The following is a 19,763-nucleotide window of genomic DNA, read 5'->3' as shown; positions in this document are numbered from 1 at the left end:
ATAACTCTTCTTGCCTGTTCACTCGATGCCAGCCCCTGTATGCCAGCTGTTGTACCGTACTACTGTACTTTTCAAGGTACTGTACTGTAAGATTAAAAATGTTTTCTTTGTTGTTTGCGTTTGTTTTTTATGTATTATTTGTGTGAAAGTATTATAAACCTATTACAGTACAGTACTATGTAGCCGATTGTGTTAGCTGGGTACCTAGGCTAACTTTGTTGGACGTACAAACAAAGTGGACCTACGAACGCACTCTCAGAATGGAACTCGTTCGTATGTAGGGGACTTACTGTAACATTTTTAAACAACTTCAAATGTAAAGTTTGCTTAGTAATTTAAATATACAAGAAGACATGGCAGAGAAATATGTTACTGCCTTCCTGCCCCAGGCAACCAAAGGAAGACAACGACAGGTGATTGTATATTTTGTTTAATACTTGCATTGTTTCTATAGCGCAATTATAGCAATCTTTAAATTTACTTTTCATTACAAATATTTGTCAAGTTTTGTTTCAGAAACATTTTTCCTACTCTTGCACATGCACCCAGACACACTACAAAAAACTCATTCATAACACAGTAAGGGCAAACATTATTCATGTAAACATCTTTCATTAATTTCCCATAATTTAAAAAAATCATAGAATTATAGATATTGAATAAGGCTCATAGATTTAGTTCAAATTCCACAAAAGACCAATCAAAGATGCTCGTTAACTGTGATGAGGTTAACTTTTGGTTGCAATAAATGCCGAAAGCATTCCCCTGGCTTCCAATCCTTAAACATACCTCACAACCTAATCAATGCATTTCAGGATAAAAAGAGAACACAGAAAACCCAGGAGGAAAAACTTTTGAAGTAGGGAGCTCAGAACCATGAACCCAACTTTCCTCTATGATAAGCAGACATCATGTAGTCCCTGTAGTTTCCCAGTACATGACTTGAGATGAATGACAGTCACCCAAAATGTAACCAAGTTGTATGTTAAGATACATTGGTATGTGTGTACATATTGCTAGTATACACAGTGAAAATTTGTCATCATATTTATCATTTCATTATATCCAGGACTAAAGCGGAAAAAAAAAAAAACCAAACCACTCAAGTTGAATATCATTATAAAGGAGTGTTCTAGTAAGAGTCAGGGGAGTTGGGAGGTATGTCCTATAGGGAGGTGATTGGTCTTGATGTTAAAACGACTTCTAACAACGGTGTGTAAAGTCACAGACAGAGGAAGCAAGGATCTGCGTTATCCGAGGATGTCTCTCTCTGGTTGGAAGTTTGGTGCTTGGGTGCATAGTTTCCCAGAGCTGAGACCGGAAGTGTACTGTGCTGAGAAATGGGCCCCTTGCCAGCAGGACCCTCCTCCGTCCTCTCTCGAGGTGGAGGCCCAGAGGCAGGGACTGCTGGCAAAACCGTGAGGTCCCACCCGGGGGTCTGAACCCCAGCTCCACTGAGGGCAGCCTCCCTGACGTGTGTGACTAGGCAGTAAGGAAAGCGGTGGATGGCGGCCAGAAAACCCGGTTCCAAGGTTCCCGTGGCCACGTCTGGCTTCTGATTCTGCTGCCCTGCAAAGAAATTGTGCTCCGGATAACTGCACCGGTGTCTCTAATGCCTCTGAGTCACTCACGGGCCCCCAAAGGCCCGGAGTGATGTCACTAAGGGTGGACATACCTCCACGAGCACCTAACTTCCACCAGGAAGCGGCTGAGGCACTGGGGAAGCCTACGAGCTCTCTCCACGTCAGGTGCAACAACGCGGGGAAGTTGCCACGAGTCAGAGTTTTCTGTAGGCTTTTTGATTTTGTAAAAATCAAAACTGATCTGCATTATATCTCAATAGACTCAGAGAATTCTCACCAAAAATGTTTGCAATTTGTTTAAATAGCACTGGAATAATTCAACTTCACTTAAATATATTCATTCTACCATGAAAATAGTTCATACAAACATCTATTTACATACAAACACGTTAAAATTTGTGAAAAGGGTTTCCATCCCTGTGGTTGTATGGCTTGAAATAGTTTTCATTGCTTTGAGTATGTCTGCACCCATTTGGCAAAATAAAACGATTACAATTTAGGATTTTAAAAATCAAAATGGACACTGAGGCTCCACATTCCTGATGGGAAAGATCAAAGACAAAAAAAAACCAGTCTATCAAGGTACCTCAAGTAGATGTAAATTCAATATATTTTGTGAACCTTTGATCTGCGGCAAATAAACATTACGACTATCAGTCTTGCAACATGGTTTTGCTTGTTTTTCTAAAATGAAAGATGTCTGGACTCTAAATCACTACTCTTAAGACAGAAACTTGAGGCAACTGTGTTAAAACAAAGCACAACAGAAAACAATAACCTTCCTGGAAGATCTTAAATGCATTTTGCAGTGAGTGATTTAAAATTCCATATAGTAAAGGAAATTTACTGAAGTGCCACATACCACTCACTGAGAAGACAACCCTCGAACTCACTGTTCACAGTTACTGCAATTTTACCCTTACAATTAAATGTTGTCAATGGTTACACCTGGCCTTCACTTGGGCCTTTTCAGGTTGTTGGTGATAAGGAAATTGTTTTTCAATGTGAAGAACCCCCAGAAGGCAAATAAGTTTAATGACAGCCCCAGACAGGTTCAAAGGGGTCTTGAACAACGAATTTCCTTCTCAGTTTCTCAGGCAGACCAGGGATGAAGCAGGTTAAAATAAGAATAGGTAATGCAAAACTCAAGTCTTCCTTGCCTGTAGCTTTTAAATCTCATCATTCCTCTGTGTCAGAAATTCAGTCCTTACGGTTGTTTTTTGTGAGTCCTTTCAAATGCCCATTTGGGGACATACTCCTACAGATTAGTTCCTATTCCTAACTCTAACACAAGATAATATTTTGTCATAGAAAAGCTGCTAAGGAAAGATCTAGTCATGCAGGAGTTGGACTGAGACAGCTCTGAGTGAATCTGATGGGGACCATGGCATCAGGCACCCTCCTCGGCACCGGCCCTTTTGCAGGAGAGCAGAAAGTTACTCCTTTATCCCCACCACCTGGACTCTTCCACATTTGTTATGATGCTGATGAAACTACCTGCTTCCTGACATATTTCCTTCCACAGCGGACATCAAGATTCAGTAGAAAAATACATCCCAAGGCTTCCCCCTCAGCTTTGGCTCAAACAGGGAACAAACCCTATTCCCTCACCAGTTAATTCCTCATGGGACCCCAACCCCCTTGACTGTTTTATCTACCTACAGAACACAGTGAATCTCAAGGCCCCCTACGACCCCACCCTGTGACAAAGCCTTACATTTGGTTGGGGGGGGGTGTCAGGGGGACAACAGAAGCAGCAGAACCAGACATGGACACAGAGTGATGGAGAGAGGTACTCGCAGAGGGACAGACAGACAGAGAGGGTCCAATGGGCCAGAGAGACTGGGAGGAGAGGAGGGAGAGAGGGAGCGGCCGGAGGGATCAGCTGGCACGCTGTTATGTACAAACACCAGCCATTCTCACAGACAACAGAGAGAGAGAGAGAGGAGCGGGTAGGGCAGGAGAAAGAAGAGCCAGAGAACAAGGGAGACAGGAGAGAGGACGTGGAGAGGCTCAGCTTGGATGTACTGCTTCCTCTGATTTGTCTGAACGTCACAGACAGACACACTGCCAGGCTTTAAACTCAGAGAGTTATTCACTATCTTATTTGAAAAATGGATTTGCTGGTTAATCACTATTTCCAACTCTTCAGCCACTTTTGTCAAAAGAAAAGAAAAATTCCATTTGAATGGGGAAGCCCATTGGGACAGAAATTACACCCCATGGCAGCCGGCAGCCTGAAGTCCTTGCTTTGCAGTCCTGCGCCATCCTCCCCCGACCGACCGCACTCCCTGATCTGGCTCCACAACCCAACTCACTGGGGCTGATTAAAGCCATCTTTCTCCTGAAGACAGTCACTTTGGGACGCGTTTGAATGAAAGCACCTATCAGAATACAAGTCCCAAGACTCTGCCCATCGGCCAGTTTATGGAACGGTCTCTTTCTACAGAATAGAAGCGATCCTATCCTGGTGCCTTTTAATCTAAAAACTCTATTCAGTTCACTTCGTGGAAGATCTTCCTGGCAGCCTCAGAATTTCTCACGAGTGAACCAGCAGCTTAGCTCCCTGAAACCATGGCCACCCAGCTGCACTGCTGGGGACAGGGGAGCTCTGGGAAGCCTGGATTTACCAAGGGAAAGGGCCACTTCTGTCACTGTCTTGAAGGCTGAATCCTGTGCCCAGGAGCTGCCAGAACTGAAAGTTGTGAGCAGCTCTGGATGAAGCACTTTTGTTAAATTCTTCCCAAGAGCAATGTGTCACTGACATGAAATAGCAAACTTCCTCCTGCCTGTTTCTTTTCTCTTTTCCTGCTCCCAGCAAGCCTTCCCTACTAGCCAGAGCTACAGTGTGGAAGGCTTCAGCTTTCAAGACCAAACTGACTCGGTGACAGGTGCCCCAGCTGACAGTTGCAACTTGTAGCAACTGCTGCTTTCCAGACCTCCCAGCTCCTCAGCTGGGCATCTGAAGAGGACACAGCTATGGCGTGTGGTGAGGGCACTTACAAAAACCCCAAACTCCCAGAATTCCCCCAGAGTAATCCCAGTCAGGTTACATACCTAATTAGCTAAACTAAAAAACAGGGGCTTTTCTCCTTATTTCTGCAGTTGTGATTACACACGGCTAGCAAAAATGGCTGAAATGCTATTGATACCGTTGCTTCTAAACTATACAGGTGTTAGTCTTAATTCACAAGGCTGTGAAGCAGATAAGTGCTTTGAAATTACAATGATGAAGAGTTTTACCATTAAGGTTTGATTTGTACCTAGTGATCAGTACGTCTCTCTTAACAGTAGCGATTTAAAAAAAAAAAAAACGAAAAACGAAGAAAACCTTTTGAATTCTGTGTTATAATTCAAGTTTGCTATTTGACTTTTGAATTCAATGCACTGTGCCACAAGCCAGACTGCTCTGTTATGTACATTTAATGTGTACCCAAGGAGAAAAAAAATTACTAGCACTATTGAAGATATTGCAAAATTGCCACGTCTACTGCTTAGAAATACTAATTTCCCTCTCTTCTTTCTTAAAGTATATGTTACAACTCTTCCATAACTTAATGCAAACAAAGTAAATTCATTTCTTCTCACATCTTAAAGCAAAGATACCTTTGTTTACATGCGAGAATAATAATTCTATAATAATAGCCCGGCCCTAGGAGCCAGGTCTTTATATTAGGACATAATAATGAAACAGTGATATAGAGAGAGCCAGAGAGACCTACACACTGGCACTGAAACGAAATCCATTTGGAAGTTTTCTCTTGTGAAAGATACCTAAGATAGAGAAGAGGACTAAGGGGTGAAGTGACTCAAAAAGTGGGGTTCTGTTCGCTAGGGAAAAAACAAAGCCATTCTATTGCAAGAACAGATCAAAGGTTAAAAGGCAAATGACACTACATTTAGAGAATAAAAATGTAGTAATTCTCTGTCCTCCATATGGCGCATATGCAAGTGTGATAACGCAATTTGCACTGGCCACAGAAATAAACCTCATGGAAAAGCCACTGACTAAAAATGACTGAAAAACCCCCTTTTTCCCTTTTTTCAGTCTAATCGTTTGGCATCTCTGAATGTGGTACAGATTTAGTCTTGAACCACCCAAGAACATCACGCTGTCTTCTGTCAAGTGCTCAACAGTACCTCTCAGGAGGGCGTTGTTGCTAGCTAATTTTAAATCTGGTATGAGTAATACAGTCAGACCTAGTTAGTATTCGAGAAAGTTGTAGCGAACGCAGAGTGAGAGGATGTGATGTCACAGCATGAGCAGTCCCTGGTTGTCCCGTTGTCGGATAAACGTAGTGCATAGATCCAAGTTTCTATTCCAGGTCTCTGAAGCCCAGAGCCAGGCCTTTCACTTCTGCTGGGTGGCCTGGAAGGCCTTCAGCTCCACCTGGTACCACTCGGGGGCTTCAGGCCCACTCTTTCCCGGGGGGCTGTGGTCGTAGCCATAGGCAACAGTGAGTTCCTCGTCGGCCTCCACGGCTCGGAGCGTGCGAATGCATTTGATGGGTCCAAAACGGGGGTGGACAAACCTAGACATCAAGATGCACATGGTCATTCCCGGGCCGGACCGGGAGGTCAGATGCAAAGGCTAGAAGGGCTGAGGCGGGAATCACCCGTGTGCTTGCTGCGCCCTGGACACCACCGGCAGGTCCTCAGTGTGCGGGCCACCGAGGAGCCGGCATCAGCTTCCCCTGGGAGCCTGGTGCTCACGGGGCTACTCCGGGCTTCCCCACCCAGACATGGTAGTGGAATCTGCATTCTAACACCCCGCCACCCTCCCCCTCCCCGGTGATTCCTATGTACATTAAGGTTTAAAAAGCACGGCCCTATCTTCCTTTCTGAGCCTATTTGCCACTCTGTATTTGTAAATCAACAATCAGGATCTTCAACAAAAATCTGTCTTTAATGAGAAATCAGATCCAGTGCAGCCTGTCAGCATTTCAGCTGTACCTCGGGGAAAGGCTTTGCCAGGGCACTTCTGGAGTTGTAAGAAAGAGCCCTGTGGATTTTCAAAAGCAAAAACCTCTGTTTTCCATCCTGTACCTATAGAGGAAGAGTTATTTTCTAGCATAAAAGTAAACGAAGGGCTTCCCTAGTGGCGCAGTGGTTGAGAGTCCGCCTGCCGATGCAGGGGACACGGGTTCGTGCCCCGGTCCGGGAAGATCCCACATGCCGCGGAGTGGCTGGGCCCGTGAGCCATGGCCGCTGAGCCTGCGCGTCCGGAGCCTGTGCTCCGCAACGGGAGAGGCCACAACAGTGAGAGGCCTGCGTACCGCAAAAAAAAAAAAAAGTAAATGAAGATCTTTTTCCCAAGAGGGAAGCTCAGACCGCTCTGCCATCCTGCTTCTTTCAGATTTCCCTCCGATGCACCCTGTGATGGGAGAGGCCGGGCTAAAGCTAGGATTATGCTCCTCTGCCAGAGGCTCCCAGCCTGGCTCACCTGCACAGCTCCCTGCAGGGGAACGGGAGCTAAATAAGTATTAAGAGACTCATCTCCTCTAACAGCTGCTGAAACCCAACACGGATACCTGGAAGGCAGGCCAGAAAGAAATTAACTTTGTTTTCCTATGCATCTGGTCAAATCCATTCATTTATAGTTACATTTTGAACAAAGGGCATTGAAACACCAAAGGAGGAGGTTCCAGGCCGGAAGTCAGAGGTACATGGGGTTTGATGGCAAGCGCTTGGTGGGAGAGGAGTGTGTCTGCAGTGTATGGACATATTTTGTGGGGAGTAAAAAGGAACAACCACACCCTCACTCCAAGGGGGCCTCTATGTCCACCCCCTTTGGCTGTCCTGTTTCTTGGAAAGCACACTTGATTTGGGCCCGAAGACTTTGGTGTGAGTCCTGGTGCCACACATTATTACTGCATCCTTGTGGAAAGCTCGCCTCTGTGTCTCTGAATCTCACTTTCCTCACCTGCCAAATCATGATAACATCAGTAATCCTTATCCTCCAAGAGTCATTGTGGTGACAAGATAGGGTCACATAAATAAAGCACCACACGCAGCGCCTGGCACAACTGAAGACTCGTATCAGTTGTGACATGTGTAAGCAGGCACGTGGGTATATGAGAGCACGCACGTGCACAGGAGTCTCAGACTGTGCTCCAGCACAGAGGACATCCCTGGATCAGGGATTTGGGAATTCCTTATTAAAATCACAACTCTTTGTCTCTAAATTAAAATATTTCATTAAAAAAATATTTACTCCTTACAATGGAATATTACTCGGCCATAAAAAAGAATGAAATAATGCCATTTGCAGCAACATGGATGGACCTAGAGATTGTCATACTAAGAGAAGTCAGTCAGACAAAGAAAAATATATGATATCACTTACATGTGGAATCTTAAAAAAAAAAGATACAAATGAATTTATTTACAAAACAGAAACAGACTCGCAGACATAGAAAACAAACTTATGGTTACCAAAGGGGAAAGGTGGGGAGAGGGGGAGGGATAAATTAGGAGTATGGGATTAACAGATACACACTACTATATATGAAATAGATAAACAACAAGGACCTACTGTATAGCACAGGGAACTATATTCAATATCTTGTAATAACCTATAATGGAAAAGCATCTGAAAATGAATATATGTATATCCAAATCACTTTGCTGTATACCTGAAACTAACACAGTATTGTAAATCAGTGATACTTCAATAAAAAAAATACTCCTGAAATGGAGCTCTAGGTAACCTTCTGGTACACTGGAAAAAAATCACACAAGAAGCCTAAGATTTCTTTTAGCGTCCTCTTGTACTTTAATTTTCTTGCTCATTATCGTTATTCTCAGGGAGTAGAAAATGGACACACTGAAAAGACAGAACTCAATCTCAGGTGCTGATTCTTCAAAGCAGCCCTAAGGCACAATGGTTAAGAGCACTTCTCCACTTTGACAAGAGCCCTGCGTTTCGTTTCTTTTTTTTTTTTTTTTGCAGTACGCGGGCCTCTCACTGTTGTGGCCTCTCCCGTTGCGGAGCACAGGCTCCGGACGCGCAGGCCCAGCAGCCATGGCTCACGGGCCCAGCCGCTCCGCGGCACGTGGGATCTTCCCGAACCGGGGCACGAACCCGCGTCCCCTGCATCGGCAGGCGGACTCTCAACCACTGCGCCACCAGGGAAGCCCGAGCCCTGCGTTTCTTGTCACTGATCTGGGACCAGCAGTAATACCAGGAGCCCCACGAAGTTACTGGGAGGATTGACTGACAATGTGCACAGAAGGCTTTAGCACAGCACCGACCTAGAGGAAGTGCTCAGGAAACACTGGCTGCACGATTAGCACTCAGACCAAACCTCTGGGCCACCCTCTTCGGTCCCTTGTCGACAAGTAACCTATATTTACAGCGAGAAAAGTAGTTCCTGCCTATCTGTCCATGTGGCACGCTGTACCAGAGTGCAGTTCAAACAGCTTATAGAACTGCTGTTCTGTTTAAGTTACAGTGTGCATAACAGTACCAATGATTTTAGAAACAAATGAATGCCATGGATTGGTATCTGAATGTTATATTTGATTATTATTCAGCTAGTCTCCCCATGACCCCAAATAACTAATCGTTCACATTGGGCTTGGAAAAAAAAAAAAAACTCTGAGGAGGGACTTGATTTTGCACAAATGGTTCCTTCTCTTGTCTCCTGTGCTCTCTTCTTTTTGATGAGAAAAATCATGTTCTTGCCATGAAATCACAGGACTCATTTGTTTTAAGGGGCAGCCTAAGTAGCATTTGTTATCCTTAGTTACCACTGCTTTAAAGGGTTGTTGTTCAGCTGTGTGCAGCCTGCAAAGATGCTTTGGCCTAATTCACACTGGCCGTGAAAGCCTTGGAGTTAATAACAGTGTCAGTTTCATTTCACATGACACATGTCCTTTGCCATTTCTACCCGCCCTTTAAACAGAAGTTGTAGCTTCAGTACTTGGTACTGGCTGACAAGGAGAGCAAGTCAGTGCCAGAACAATTTTAAAGCCATCTCAGGGATGCAAGAAGGGATATTCAAATCCTGGCAATTTTCCTACAGATTAAATGCACATGATCAGATCCTGCTTCTGTTAACGAGCTAGAGGACTAAGTGACAGCAAACTACAGCTGAGCAGAAAAGGTTGCACACAGCTGCCTAACTCCTAGACTCCTAGCCTGTCCTCAGGCTGAGTTCAGGGCAGCAACAACATGGAATCTCAGCTGTATCCTTTAAGGCATAGTCGGAGATGCTTGCCTTTTGGAAGAGAGGGTTCGGAGGGCACATGAAAACTACTAAGATATTTGCAGGACTACTATGTGGAAGAGAGACTGACACTGTACACAAGAAAAAAAGGGAGGTAATTAGGGCCAAGGGCTGGATAGTACAGGGAAACCCATAAGGGCTCAACAGAAGGAACTTTCTAATCATCAGAGCCCAACAGCTAATTCCATGATATGTATTTGTTTGTCCAGACAGCCGCCTTTGTGGAGAATGGTAAGGTTCTCATCAATGGAGGTTTCCAAGAGGTTCAATGCACCATTGGAAGGGGAAGTAGGATTATTTGATTTTTTAAAATAATGATTTTGTTGAGATATAATTCATGTCTCATAAAATTCATCCATTTAAAGTGTACAATTCAGTGGTTTTCAGTTGTGCAACCATCACCACTAATTTTGGAAGCTTTCATCAGCCTCAAAAGGAACCTCCACGCTCATTAGCCATCAACTTCTACTCCGCCCACCCCCGCCCCCAGCTCTAGGCAACCACTGATCTGCATTCTGTCTCTGCGGCTATAGTGGACTGTTCATATACATGGAAATCATACACTACATGCTCTTGTGACTGGCTTCTTTTTTAATATTTATTTATTTATTCTGGCTACACTGGGTCTTCATTGCGAGCACGTGGGATCTTCGTGGCAGCCTGTGGGATCTTCGTGGCAGCATGTGGGATCTTTAGTTGCGGCATGTGGGATCTTTAGTTGCGGCACGTGGGATCTTTAGTTGCGGCATGCGGGATCTTTAGTTGTGGCATGCAGGCTCTTAGTAGCAGCATGCATGCGGGATCTAGTTCCCCCACCAGGGATCGAACCCAGGCCCCCTGCATTGGGAGCGTGGAGTCTTAACCACTGGACCACCAGGGAAGTCCCCATGACTGGCTTGCATTTAGCATGTCTTCAACTCCTCCATGTTGTAGCATGTGTTCAGTATTTCATTCCTCTTGATTGTTAAATGATAGGGACTCTGATTTTACACGTTTTTTTCCCAATACTGAGAGCTCACACCCTAGGCTCAGGATCTTTGGGTTCTCCTTCCTTGCACATAATAAAAGGATTCCCTAATCTCCACTGTGCAGAGTCATTTCAATTTGTACTATTACTTCAAAGGACACTACCCTTAATTTTCCAGAATGAGACAACTAAAGGACAAAAAAGCCACACTAAAACAGCAACCACTAAGTACAGCATTTCCACAGCATTTCTACTCTTCGAAGCACTTTTCCATTTCTGAGTTTCAAGTTATAACCATGAGGCCCCTGGCCAGAGGACCCTCGAATATTCTGAGGAAGCCACCTTCCTCGAGGCAGGATGACACCTTTGAGGTACCCCCCTCATTCTCGGGGCCCCAGCCACTGGCCGCTTGGTATCCTACTCACATGTCATAGATGCAGTTCGGAGTGAAGGAGTGATTTGCCTTGTGTCCTAAGGAGGCACAGTACTTGGATACACGGTTGTAGGGCTCAGGCACATCAATGACTGTTTCTTCATCGAGGGAGAGGGTGTTCCCATTAAGAGTCCAGTCCCTGCTATCAACCTGCAGAAAACAAGAAAGCGAACATTAGAAAGGCCCTTCCTCCCAGGAGCTCAAAGGACACCGGAGATATTAACTCATTTATCCTTAAACTTCACGGTTTGAGTGCCATATACATGGAAAGAGCCTAAGGCATCCCTTGCACCTCGATGGTGCAAACCCTGCACACTGATGGTGCAAAAGGCGTATGTGGGCAGCGCCGGGCAGCTCAACTTAGCATTTATTGATTTTACCCTATCTTATATGAAAAAAAGGATTTAAAGTCCCTTTACAAAGACACAAAAAAGTAACCAGATGTCTACTTTTCTTAACATCTTTATTGGAGTATAATTGCTTTACAATGGTGTGTTAGTTTCTGCTTTATAACAAAGTGAATCAGCTATACATATGCATATATCCCCATATCTCCTCCCTCTTGCATCTCCCTCCCACCTTCCCCATCCCACCCCTCTAGGTGGTCCCAAAGCACTGAGCTGATCTCCCTGTGCTATGCTGCTGCTTCCCGCTAGCTGTCTGTTTTACATTTGGTAGTGTATATATGTCCATGCCACTCTCTCACTTCGTCCCAGCTTACCCTTCCCCCTCCCCGTGTCCTCAAGTCCATTCTCTACGTCTGCATCTTTACTCCTGTCCTGCCCCTAGGTTGTTCAGAACTTTTTTTTTTTTTTGGATTCCATATGTATGTGTTAGCATATGGTATTTGTTTTTCCCTTTCCGACTTACTTCACTCTGTATGACAGACTCTAGGTCCATCCACCTCACTACAAATAACTCAATTTCGTTTCCTTTCATGGCTGAGTTATATCCCATTGTATATATGTGCCACATCTTCTTTATCCATTCATCTGTCAATGGACACTTAGGTTGCCTCCATGTCCTGGCTATTGTAAATAGAGCTGCAATGAATGTTGTGATACATGTCTCTTTTTGAATTATGGTTTTCTCAGGGTATACAGTGGTATATAGTGGCCCAGTACTGGGATTGCTGGGTCATATGGTAGTTCTATTTTTAGTTTTTTAAGGAACCTCCATACTATTCTCCACAGCGGCTGTATCAATTTACATTCGCACCAAGAGTGCAAGAGGGTTGGTTCCCTTTTCTCCACACCCTCTCTAGCATTTATTGTTTGTAGATTTTTTGATGATGGCCATTCTGACCCGTGTGAAGTGATACCTCATTGTACTTTTGGTTTGCATTTCTCTAATGATTAGTGATGTTTCATCCTTTCATATGTTTGTTGGTGATCTGTATATCTTCTTTGGAGAAATGTCTGTTTAGGTCTTCTGCCCATTTTTGGATTGGGTTTTTTGTTTTGTTTTTAATAAATTTATTCATTTATTTATTTTTGGCTGTGTTGGGTCTTCGTTGCTGCGCACGGGCTTTCTCTAGTTGCGGCGTGAGTGGGGGCTACTCCTCATTGCGATGGGCGGGCTTTTCATTGCAGTGGCTTCTCGGGCTCTAGGCCCGGAGGCTTCAGTAGCTGTGGCGCATGGGCTTAGTTGCTCTGCGGCATGTGGGACCCTCCCGGACCAGGACTCAAATCCATATCCCCTGCATTGGCAGGCAGATTCTTTTTTTTTTTTTTTTTTGCTGTACACGGGCCTCTCACTGTTGTGGCCTCTCCCGTTGTGGAGCACAGGCTCCGGACGCGCAGGCTCAGCGGCCATGGCTCACGGGCCCAGCCGCTACGCGGCATGTGGGATCCTCCCGCACCGGGGCACGAACCCGTGTCCCCTGCATCGGCAGGTGGACTCTCAACCACTGCGCCACCAGGGAAGCCCGGCAGGCAGATTCTTAACCACTGTGCCACCAGGTAAGTCCCAGGTTGTTTGTTGTTTTGATATTGAGTTGCATGAGCTGCTTGTAAACTTTGGAGATTAATCCTTTGTCAGTTGCTTCATTTGCAAATATTATCTCCCATTCTGAGGGTTGTTTTTTCATCTTGTTTATGGTTTCCTTTGCTGTGCAAAAGCTTTTAAGTTTCGTTAGGTCCCATTTGTTTATTTTTGTTTTTATTTCCATTGTTCTAGAAGGTGGGTCAAAAAGGATCTTGCTGTGATTGATGTCATAAGGTGTTCTGCCTGTTTTCCTCTAAGAGTTTCATAGTGTCGGGCCTTACATTTATCACCAGATGTCTTGAATTAAAAGCAGGTGAGTGTTATGTCAACGAGTCAAAGATGGCGTCTGTGTATGGGCCGCTAGGTTGTTTATTTCTTCACTACTGGCTGAGACCTGTTACCTTAAAAGCCCATCACCACCAACCTTAAATTTTTACATACCCCACTGTTATTTTAAATAGCCCAAACAGAGCAGAGTTTTAGCCATTCAGAGTTTGCTTCATCCACAAAACCTCACCCCACATCTGCTAGGAGCAGATAGATAAACCCAGGACCATAAAGACGCCAGACTGTAGCTGTCCTTTGGAGTTCTTTGGCCCAGAGACCCCTCCCAGGCTACACATCACCTAGACATGTCAAGCCCCTCTCCGGTCCTTCTTTTTCCCAGGAGTTCCGTTGCCCTGCTCCCCTCTGGACCTTGGCCCCTGTGCCATAAACCTCTGAACGGCCTCATGCTGGGAGGACACCCCATCTCATGCAGCCCTGCCCAATCACCACCCCATATCTATAAAGCTTGTTGTGTGCTGCTGCCTCTTGTGGTCTTTTTCTTTAATCAGCCCTCAAATCCCTTGAACCTCTACAGAGAGAAGGATGAAGCCAAAGAAAAATGAAAGTAAGAACATCAAACAGAACCGGAAACCTAAGGAATGCAAAACTGAGCGCCAGAAAAGTCCTACACCTTTGCTGCAGATGGGCAATCGGTGTGACCAGCAGAGTCACGGACAACCAGTGTGCTTTCTCACCCACAGCAGGACTCACTATCCGCTGTGCAAGCAGCAGGCATCCCTTCTCCCAACCAGTCCTGACCAACAGGCCCCAGCATCTGTGCATGCCAGCAAGGACAGCGTTTTGGAACTAACAGGATCCCACTTTCATTCAAAAACTGTTGACACTCAGAGGTATACCATCTCTCCTGTCTGTAAGCTACAATTATGCTTTTATTTGTATCTGATATTCATTCAACAGATACTGACTGAGCACCTACCATATGCTAGGCACTGTTCTAGGTGCAGGGGATACAGCAGTGATGAAAGTGAAAAAATCTTCATGGATCTTAATATTCCAGACCTGTTATGTGATTTGATATATGACACTCAGGACCATCTTCCTTATGTTGCCACTAGTTGTGTATTTTTCTCATCGAAACTTCATGAAGGCAAGGAGGCACCCTCATTCATTTATATAGTGAGTTTCAGCACAGAGACAGATTCTGCTGTTAGAAACCTTGCCTGAATTCTGCCAGTTACTATATTTGTGACCTTAGGCAAATTGCTTAAACCCTCTTGGCTTCAGTTTCCTTAGATGTAAAACGTTTGAATAAATTATGTATCAGTATCCCGCGCCACCGTCCACAGGCTGAATTTCCTGGACTTTCTGGATTGACCATCACAAGGGGACACTGTGAGGCAGATCACAGCTCGGTTTCTGCACTGACATCTTTGCCTGGGCGGCTGCTTTGAATGTACAGTGACTTGATTATTTCTCGGCCTTTTGCTTTTTATCATTCCATAGGAACAAACGAAAAATGAAGACGTGAAGGTGGGATGTGAGTGACCGGCTTAAGTCCCACCCAACTTCACACAAGTGAGACCAGGATGGACAGAGCCCTAGCTGTGCTCAAAGCATCAAGCTTTCACCCTTAAGCAGACACTTAAGAAAGCTAGTTGTGAAGTAAAGAAACAAAAACAAAAAAACATATATGAAATCTGAGAAGTGTATCAAAGATGGTGTCTTAAAGGCAAGAGGTGATTCAACTCTTCAACTTTTAATTTTTTTTGGAAATAGAACCCTTCCAGGTAAGATGGAGGCTACTGTATGGCTTTTGCACAGACAGAAGTAGGGGCCCTTCCTGTAAAGCACCCCACCCGAGGTCGTAAATTAATTATTGACAGAGTCCGGTTGGATCTCAATTTTTCAGATACTGGGTGTAGTCCAATACAAAGCAATTACTGTCTCCCTGATGGTACCAGCCCACTCTCTATAAAATAGCTGTGGAATGTTAAAAAAAAAAAAAATCATACTAAGGCTCAAAATAAAGAGGAAAATTGGGACGTCCCGGCGGTCCAGTGGTTAAGACTCTGCATTTCCACTCCAGGGGGTGCGGAGTCAATCCCTGGTCGGGGAACTAAGATCCCACATGCCGTGCAGTGTGGCCAAATAAATAAATTAAAATATATTAAAAAAAAAAGGATGAATAGACTTGATTTCACAACAATTAAAAAAAAAGTAAGAGGAAAATATCTGCTATAGACTGAATGTTGATGTCCCCCCTCCAAGCATATGTTGAAATCTCATCCCTAATGTCAGGGTATCCGGAGGTGGGGTCTTTGGGAGGTGTTTAGGTCATGACAGCAGGCAGAGCCCTCATGAATGGGATTAGTGTCTTACAAAAGAGGCCCCAGAGAGCTCCCTCATCCCTCCAGCCATATGAAGTTACAGCAAAAAGAGGGACATCTATGAACCAGGAAGCAAGCTCTCACCAGACACTGAATCTGTTGGCACCTTGATCTTGGACTTCCCAGCCTCCAGAACTGTGAGAAATCAATTTCTGTTGTTCATAAGCTACATAATCTATGGTGTCTTTGCTAAAGCAGTCTGAGGCTGGCTATAAGACAATATCCAAGCATTTTACAAAAAACCCTAGCTTTTTGCTCCTTTATATTCCTAGTGAATATTAAAGTAAAAGGACTAATGAGAAAATTAATAAGGGTGCTTGAAACAAAACCCTTTAACCAATCATGCTGATTTTCCACTTCTACCCCGCTCACCTCTTGGTGTGTAATTCGGACTCCATTATAAAAAGACATAACAGTATTGGGTCCCACTGCTACCTTTGAAAACAGTCCTTCTCCAGCACTGGAAATGAGAGATTCCGCAACATAAACCCTAAACAGAAAAAAGGGGCAAATAATGATTTTTTTTAGTTTGATATGTCATCCCTTACATCAACCACCAAAATAGTCTTATAGCTACGGGATACAAAATGTCAGTTCATAATAATCCAATGAGGAAGTAAGAAACAGTGAAACCACATATTTTGGCATTAGAAACTGGAGAACTGTTACTTATTTCTCTCACTGCTCTCTAATAAAGGGATTATTAGTATATATTCACAAGGTAACTCAGTGCTTGATAGAAGGTTTTTAAAAATTTGTCTGTTTTAATTAATGACAATTTCCACTGTCTTCCTAGACAAGGCAAACATTTCCCAAAGCTAATTAAAGCTATACCTAAGTTTCTCGGTGCCAAATAGGAGGGAAAGACTGTTTTAATGGAGCCCCAAGATGAATCTTTTACATAATAAAATATATCCAATAAGCACTTCCCAACAAAGGAGTTTATAGCAGATCAGCTCAAGGACCAAATCTGGCTGTGTCCATTTTTGTAAATAAAGTTTTATTGGGACACAGCCACACCTATCTGTTCAATATTATCTATGACTGCTTTAGCATTACAAAGGTAGACTTAAGTAGTTGCAGTAGAGACCCACAAAGCCTAAAATACTGACCACATGGCCCTTTATAGGGCAAGTTTGCCCACCACTGGTTTATAAGAAAACAGCACTCATGATTACGGAACTGGATTTAGTAAGTAAGTACATGCCCCGTCCACAGGATTTCAGTTCTTCTGGCCCCTGTGATGTAATGACTCTGGTGGAACTGGTCATCTGGGATTTTTGTTATGTAGATCTTCTGCTTATTTGATGGGCTGGAAGGCTGAATTATTGCTTTTACCTCTTGACTCTCTCCCTGGGACAGAATTATACGTCCTGCTGCTTGGCCGCATGACTGCCCTTCAGCTTGGGCTGAGGATACATCCCTGCCTGACTGACTTTGGTCTTGGCCATATGATCTGCTTTGCAACTAGGCAGAAGTGACTGCAAAGCTAGGTCTTGGATATTAAGAAGCATGGCAAGTTTCTGCCAGCTTCCTTGAGTTTCCATTCATCTCCACAAGAAGAAGATGCCCCGGGGGGCTGTTGCTCCCTTAGCCTGAGTCTTGGAATGAAGGCATGTGAGACAGACTGGAACCCAACTTGAAACCTGGAGTGTAGCCTAGTCCAGCTGAGCCGAGTTGAGCCCAGTCAAAAGTGGCTGAACGTCAGCCAATCTACAGAAGCATGAGCGTAAAAGAAAATGTTTGCTTTCATAAATCACTGATAGTCTGAGGGTATTGTTATGTGGCATCATCACAATGACAGTAACAAAAAATGACTGATGCATACGGTTATGGTACTGTTGTGTTTTGGGGGCTAACAAGAGACCAAACCTTTCTCCCTGCCAACAGTCCAGAGCCTCGTGTCAAGAAAGAGGCCATTCATTCATTGCGACATTGTGGTGTCAGCCCTGTCAGTTAAACCAGGGAAGAGGCCTTTTCTCCGATGGGGACGGGACAGAAACTGAATAGAAGCCACGCTTACAGAGTGAGGCCAAGAGAAAGCCAACTGCAGATGGCACTCTTACCCACAAACAGGCCAGTCGCTGGGGAATAAGAACCCCAGGCAGGGGACCAGAGAAAACCATACCAGGAGCTTAGAGTTTAGCTAGGGTATGAAATGGAACAGCGCTTGACACTCTGGGAGGGATCTTAGAGAATCAGAAACTTGTAATTTATAAGCTGGAATGTTTTTATGCTTCTTGTATTTTCTTTGTTTCACTCCTGTCTTCCCTTAGTGAATAAAGAAATTATCTCACATTCCAGACCCCCTCAGCTGGGCTAAGTAGAAAAGGAGGCATTTGGTCCCTGCCTCGGCTAGAGCTTTCAAGAGTGTGAAATGCTCCCTAGGGGCCAGCAGGGGCTAAGGCACAAACTGTGGCACCAGAGCCCCAAGAAAGGGGACACTTGAGCAGGGCATAGCTGGCTGCCTGGCCCAACTGCTGTCTTTGTAGAAGCTTCATTCTGGGACTGACACACAAGCTGTTCTGTGCTTTATGGGTGGAAAAACTTCCTTACAGGGACAGATTCTATATGACAATAAAAACACTCTTCCTCGGAATATATGACTATTTTTTTCTGCTCAAGAACTCGGCCTTAGCAGAGGGCCAATAATTCCTACCACAAGGGTTATTTAATCTCACATAAATGGTGCTGTTTAAACCACATGGAAAAAATTACCTCTCTGATTCATACGGATCTGGAAGAAGGGCATTGGTAGAAATGCAAGATGAAGTTGACTTATCAAAGTGGTACACCGAACCTAAAAAGCAAACAAAAATCTCAGTACAAGGCCCAGAGTTAGGGAAGAGCGTTCTATCCACAGGACCAGAAAGAGTTAAATAATGAAAAGTGTTATTCAAGTCAGGCCAACTAGAATGAAATTCTTCAATATAAATGGATAGTTTTCTAAAATGATAATAGGTTTTTATGATAAGAAAGTTTAGTGGCGCGGGTTAGGGGAAAAGAAAAGTTTACTTATGCTGAGTAAATGTGCAAACATAATAAATTTCTTAGTTTCATTCTCCATCATATTCACATGAATCTCTTGGTGATTAAAATAACATCCATTATATTTAAGAGAATTTACGATTGTGAATAGATAAATCCCAACTCCTCATTTTGTTACGCAGTAAAAGATACACATATGGGTTTTATTTCTTTTCCTGAATATCTAAGTGGAAAAAATACATACAGATAATCAGGAAAAGGTTAATCTAAAGAAATACTTTTTTTATATTACTCCTGAAATGCTTTCACTTTATTCAAGAATAGAATAATGAAGATGGATACCATGTTATACAGCATAATTTACTTTCTCTCTTTCATTCTACAAATATCTGGAATTACCTGGGTGCTCTACATGTAAGCATCACCCACACCATTTGGTACAACTGATGTTACACCTCTAAGATCACTTATGATTGGAGAATCATAAGTATAACAAATATTGCCATAACGTCAAATATTTTCATACGAGGGGATTAAAATCTGCTGTTTTGTTTGTTGAACTTTGTGATGTCGAATTGAGTCGCTAAAAGATATTTTTAGGTTATTACTGAATACAGCGATTGGATGCTTAGTAGATGGGAACGGTAACATGTGGTAATATTAGTTCTAATTAAAATATGTGATAGAGGGACTTCCTTGGTGGCGCAGTGGTTAAGAACCCGCCTGCCAATGCAGGGGACATGGGTTTGATCCCTGGTCCGGGAAGATTCCACATGGCATGAAGCAACGAAGCCCATGCACCACAACTGCTGAGACTGCGTGCTGCAACTAGTGAAGCCCGTGTGCCTAGAGCCCGTGCTCTGCAACAAGAGAAGCCACTGCAATGAGAAGCCTGAGCAC

The 19,763-nt window shown here is 44.0% G+C and overlaps 1 protein-coding gene across 2 annotated transcripts in view; it reads right to left on the bottom strand.

The window, feature by feature from the left end:
* Positions 1 to 985: 985 nt before the first annotated feature.
* The window catches only part of SETD7 (SET domain containing 7, histone lysine methyltransferase), a 48,830-nt gene continuing 30,052 nt past the window's right edge, over positions 986 to 19,763 (bottom strand). For both annotated transcript variants that reach the window (XM_079920760.1, XM_079920759.1), the window contains exons 6-9: positions 18,594 to 18,675; positions 16,248 to 16,365; positions 11,207 to 11,364; positions 986 to 6,115 (exon numbers count right to left, since the gene is read on the bottom strand). In XM_079920760.1, coding sequence (XP_079776886.1) covers positions 5,935 to 6,115; positions 11,207 to 11,364; positions 16,248 to 16,365; positions 18,594 to 18,675 — 539 coding nt within the window. In that variant the 3' untranslated portion in view covers positions 986 to 5,934. The remainder of the gene's footprint in view (positions 6,116 to 11,206; positions 11,365 to 16,247; positions 16,366 to 18,593; positions 18,676 to 19,763) is intronic.

This window comes from Stenella coeruleoalba, assembly GCF_951394435.1.
Source record: "Stenella coeruleoalba genome assembly, chromosome: 4".
Lineage (NCBI taxonomy): Eukaryota > Metazoa > Chordata > Mammalia > Artiodactyla > Delphinidae > Stenella > Stenella coeruleoalba.
This window is presented reverse-complemented; position numbering and strand designations above follow the sequence as displayed.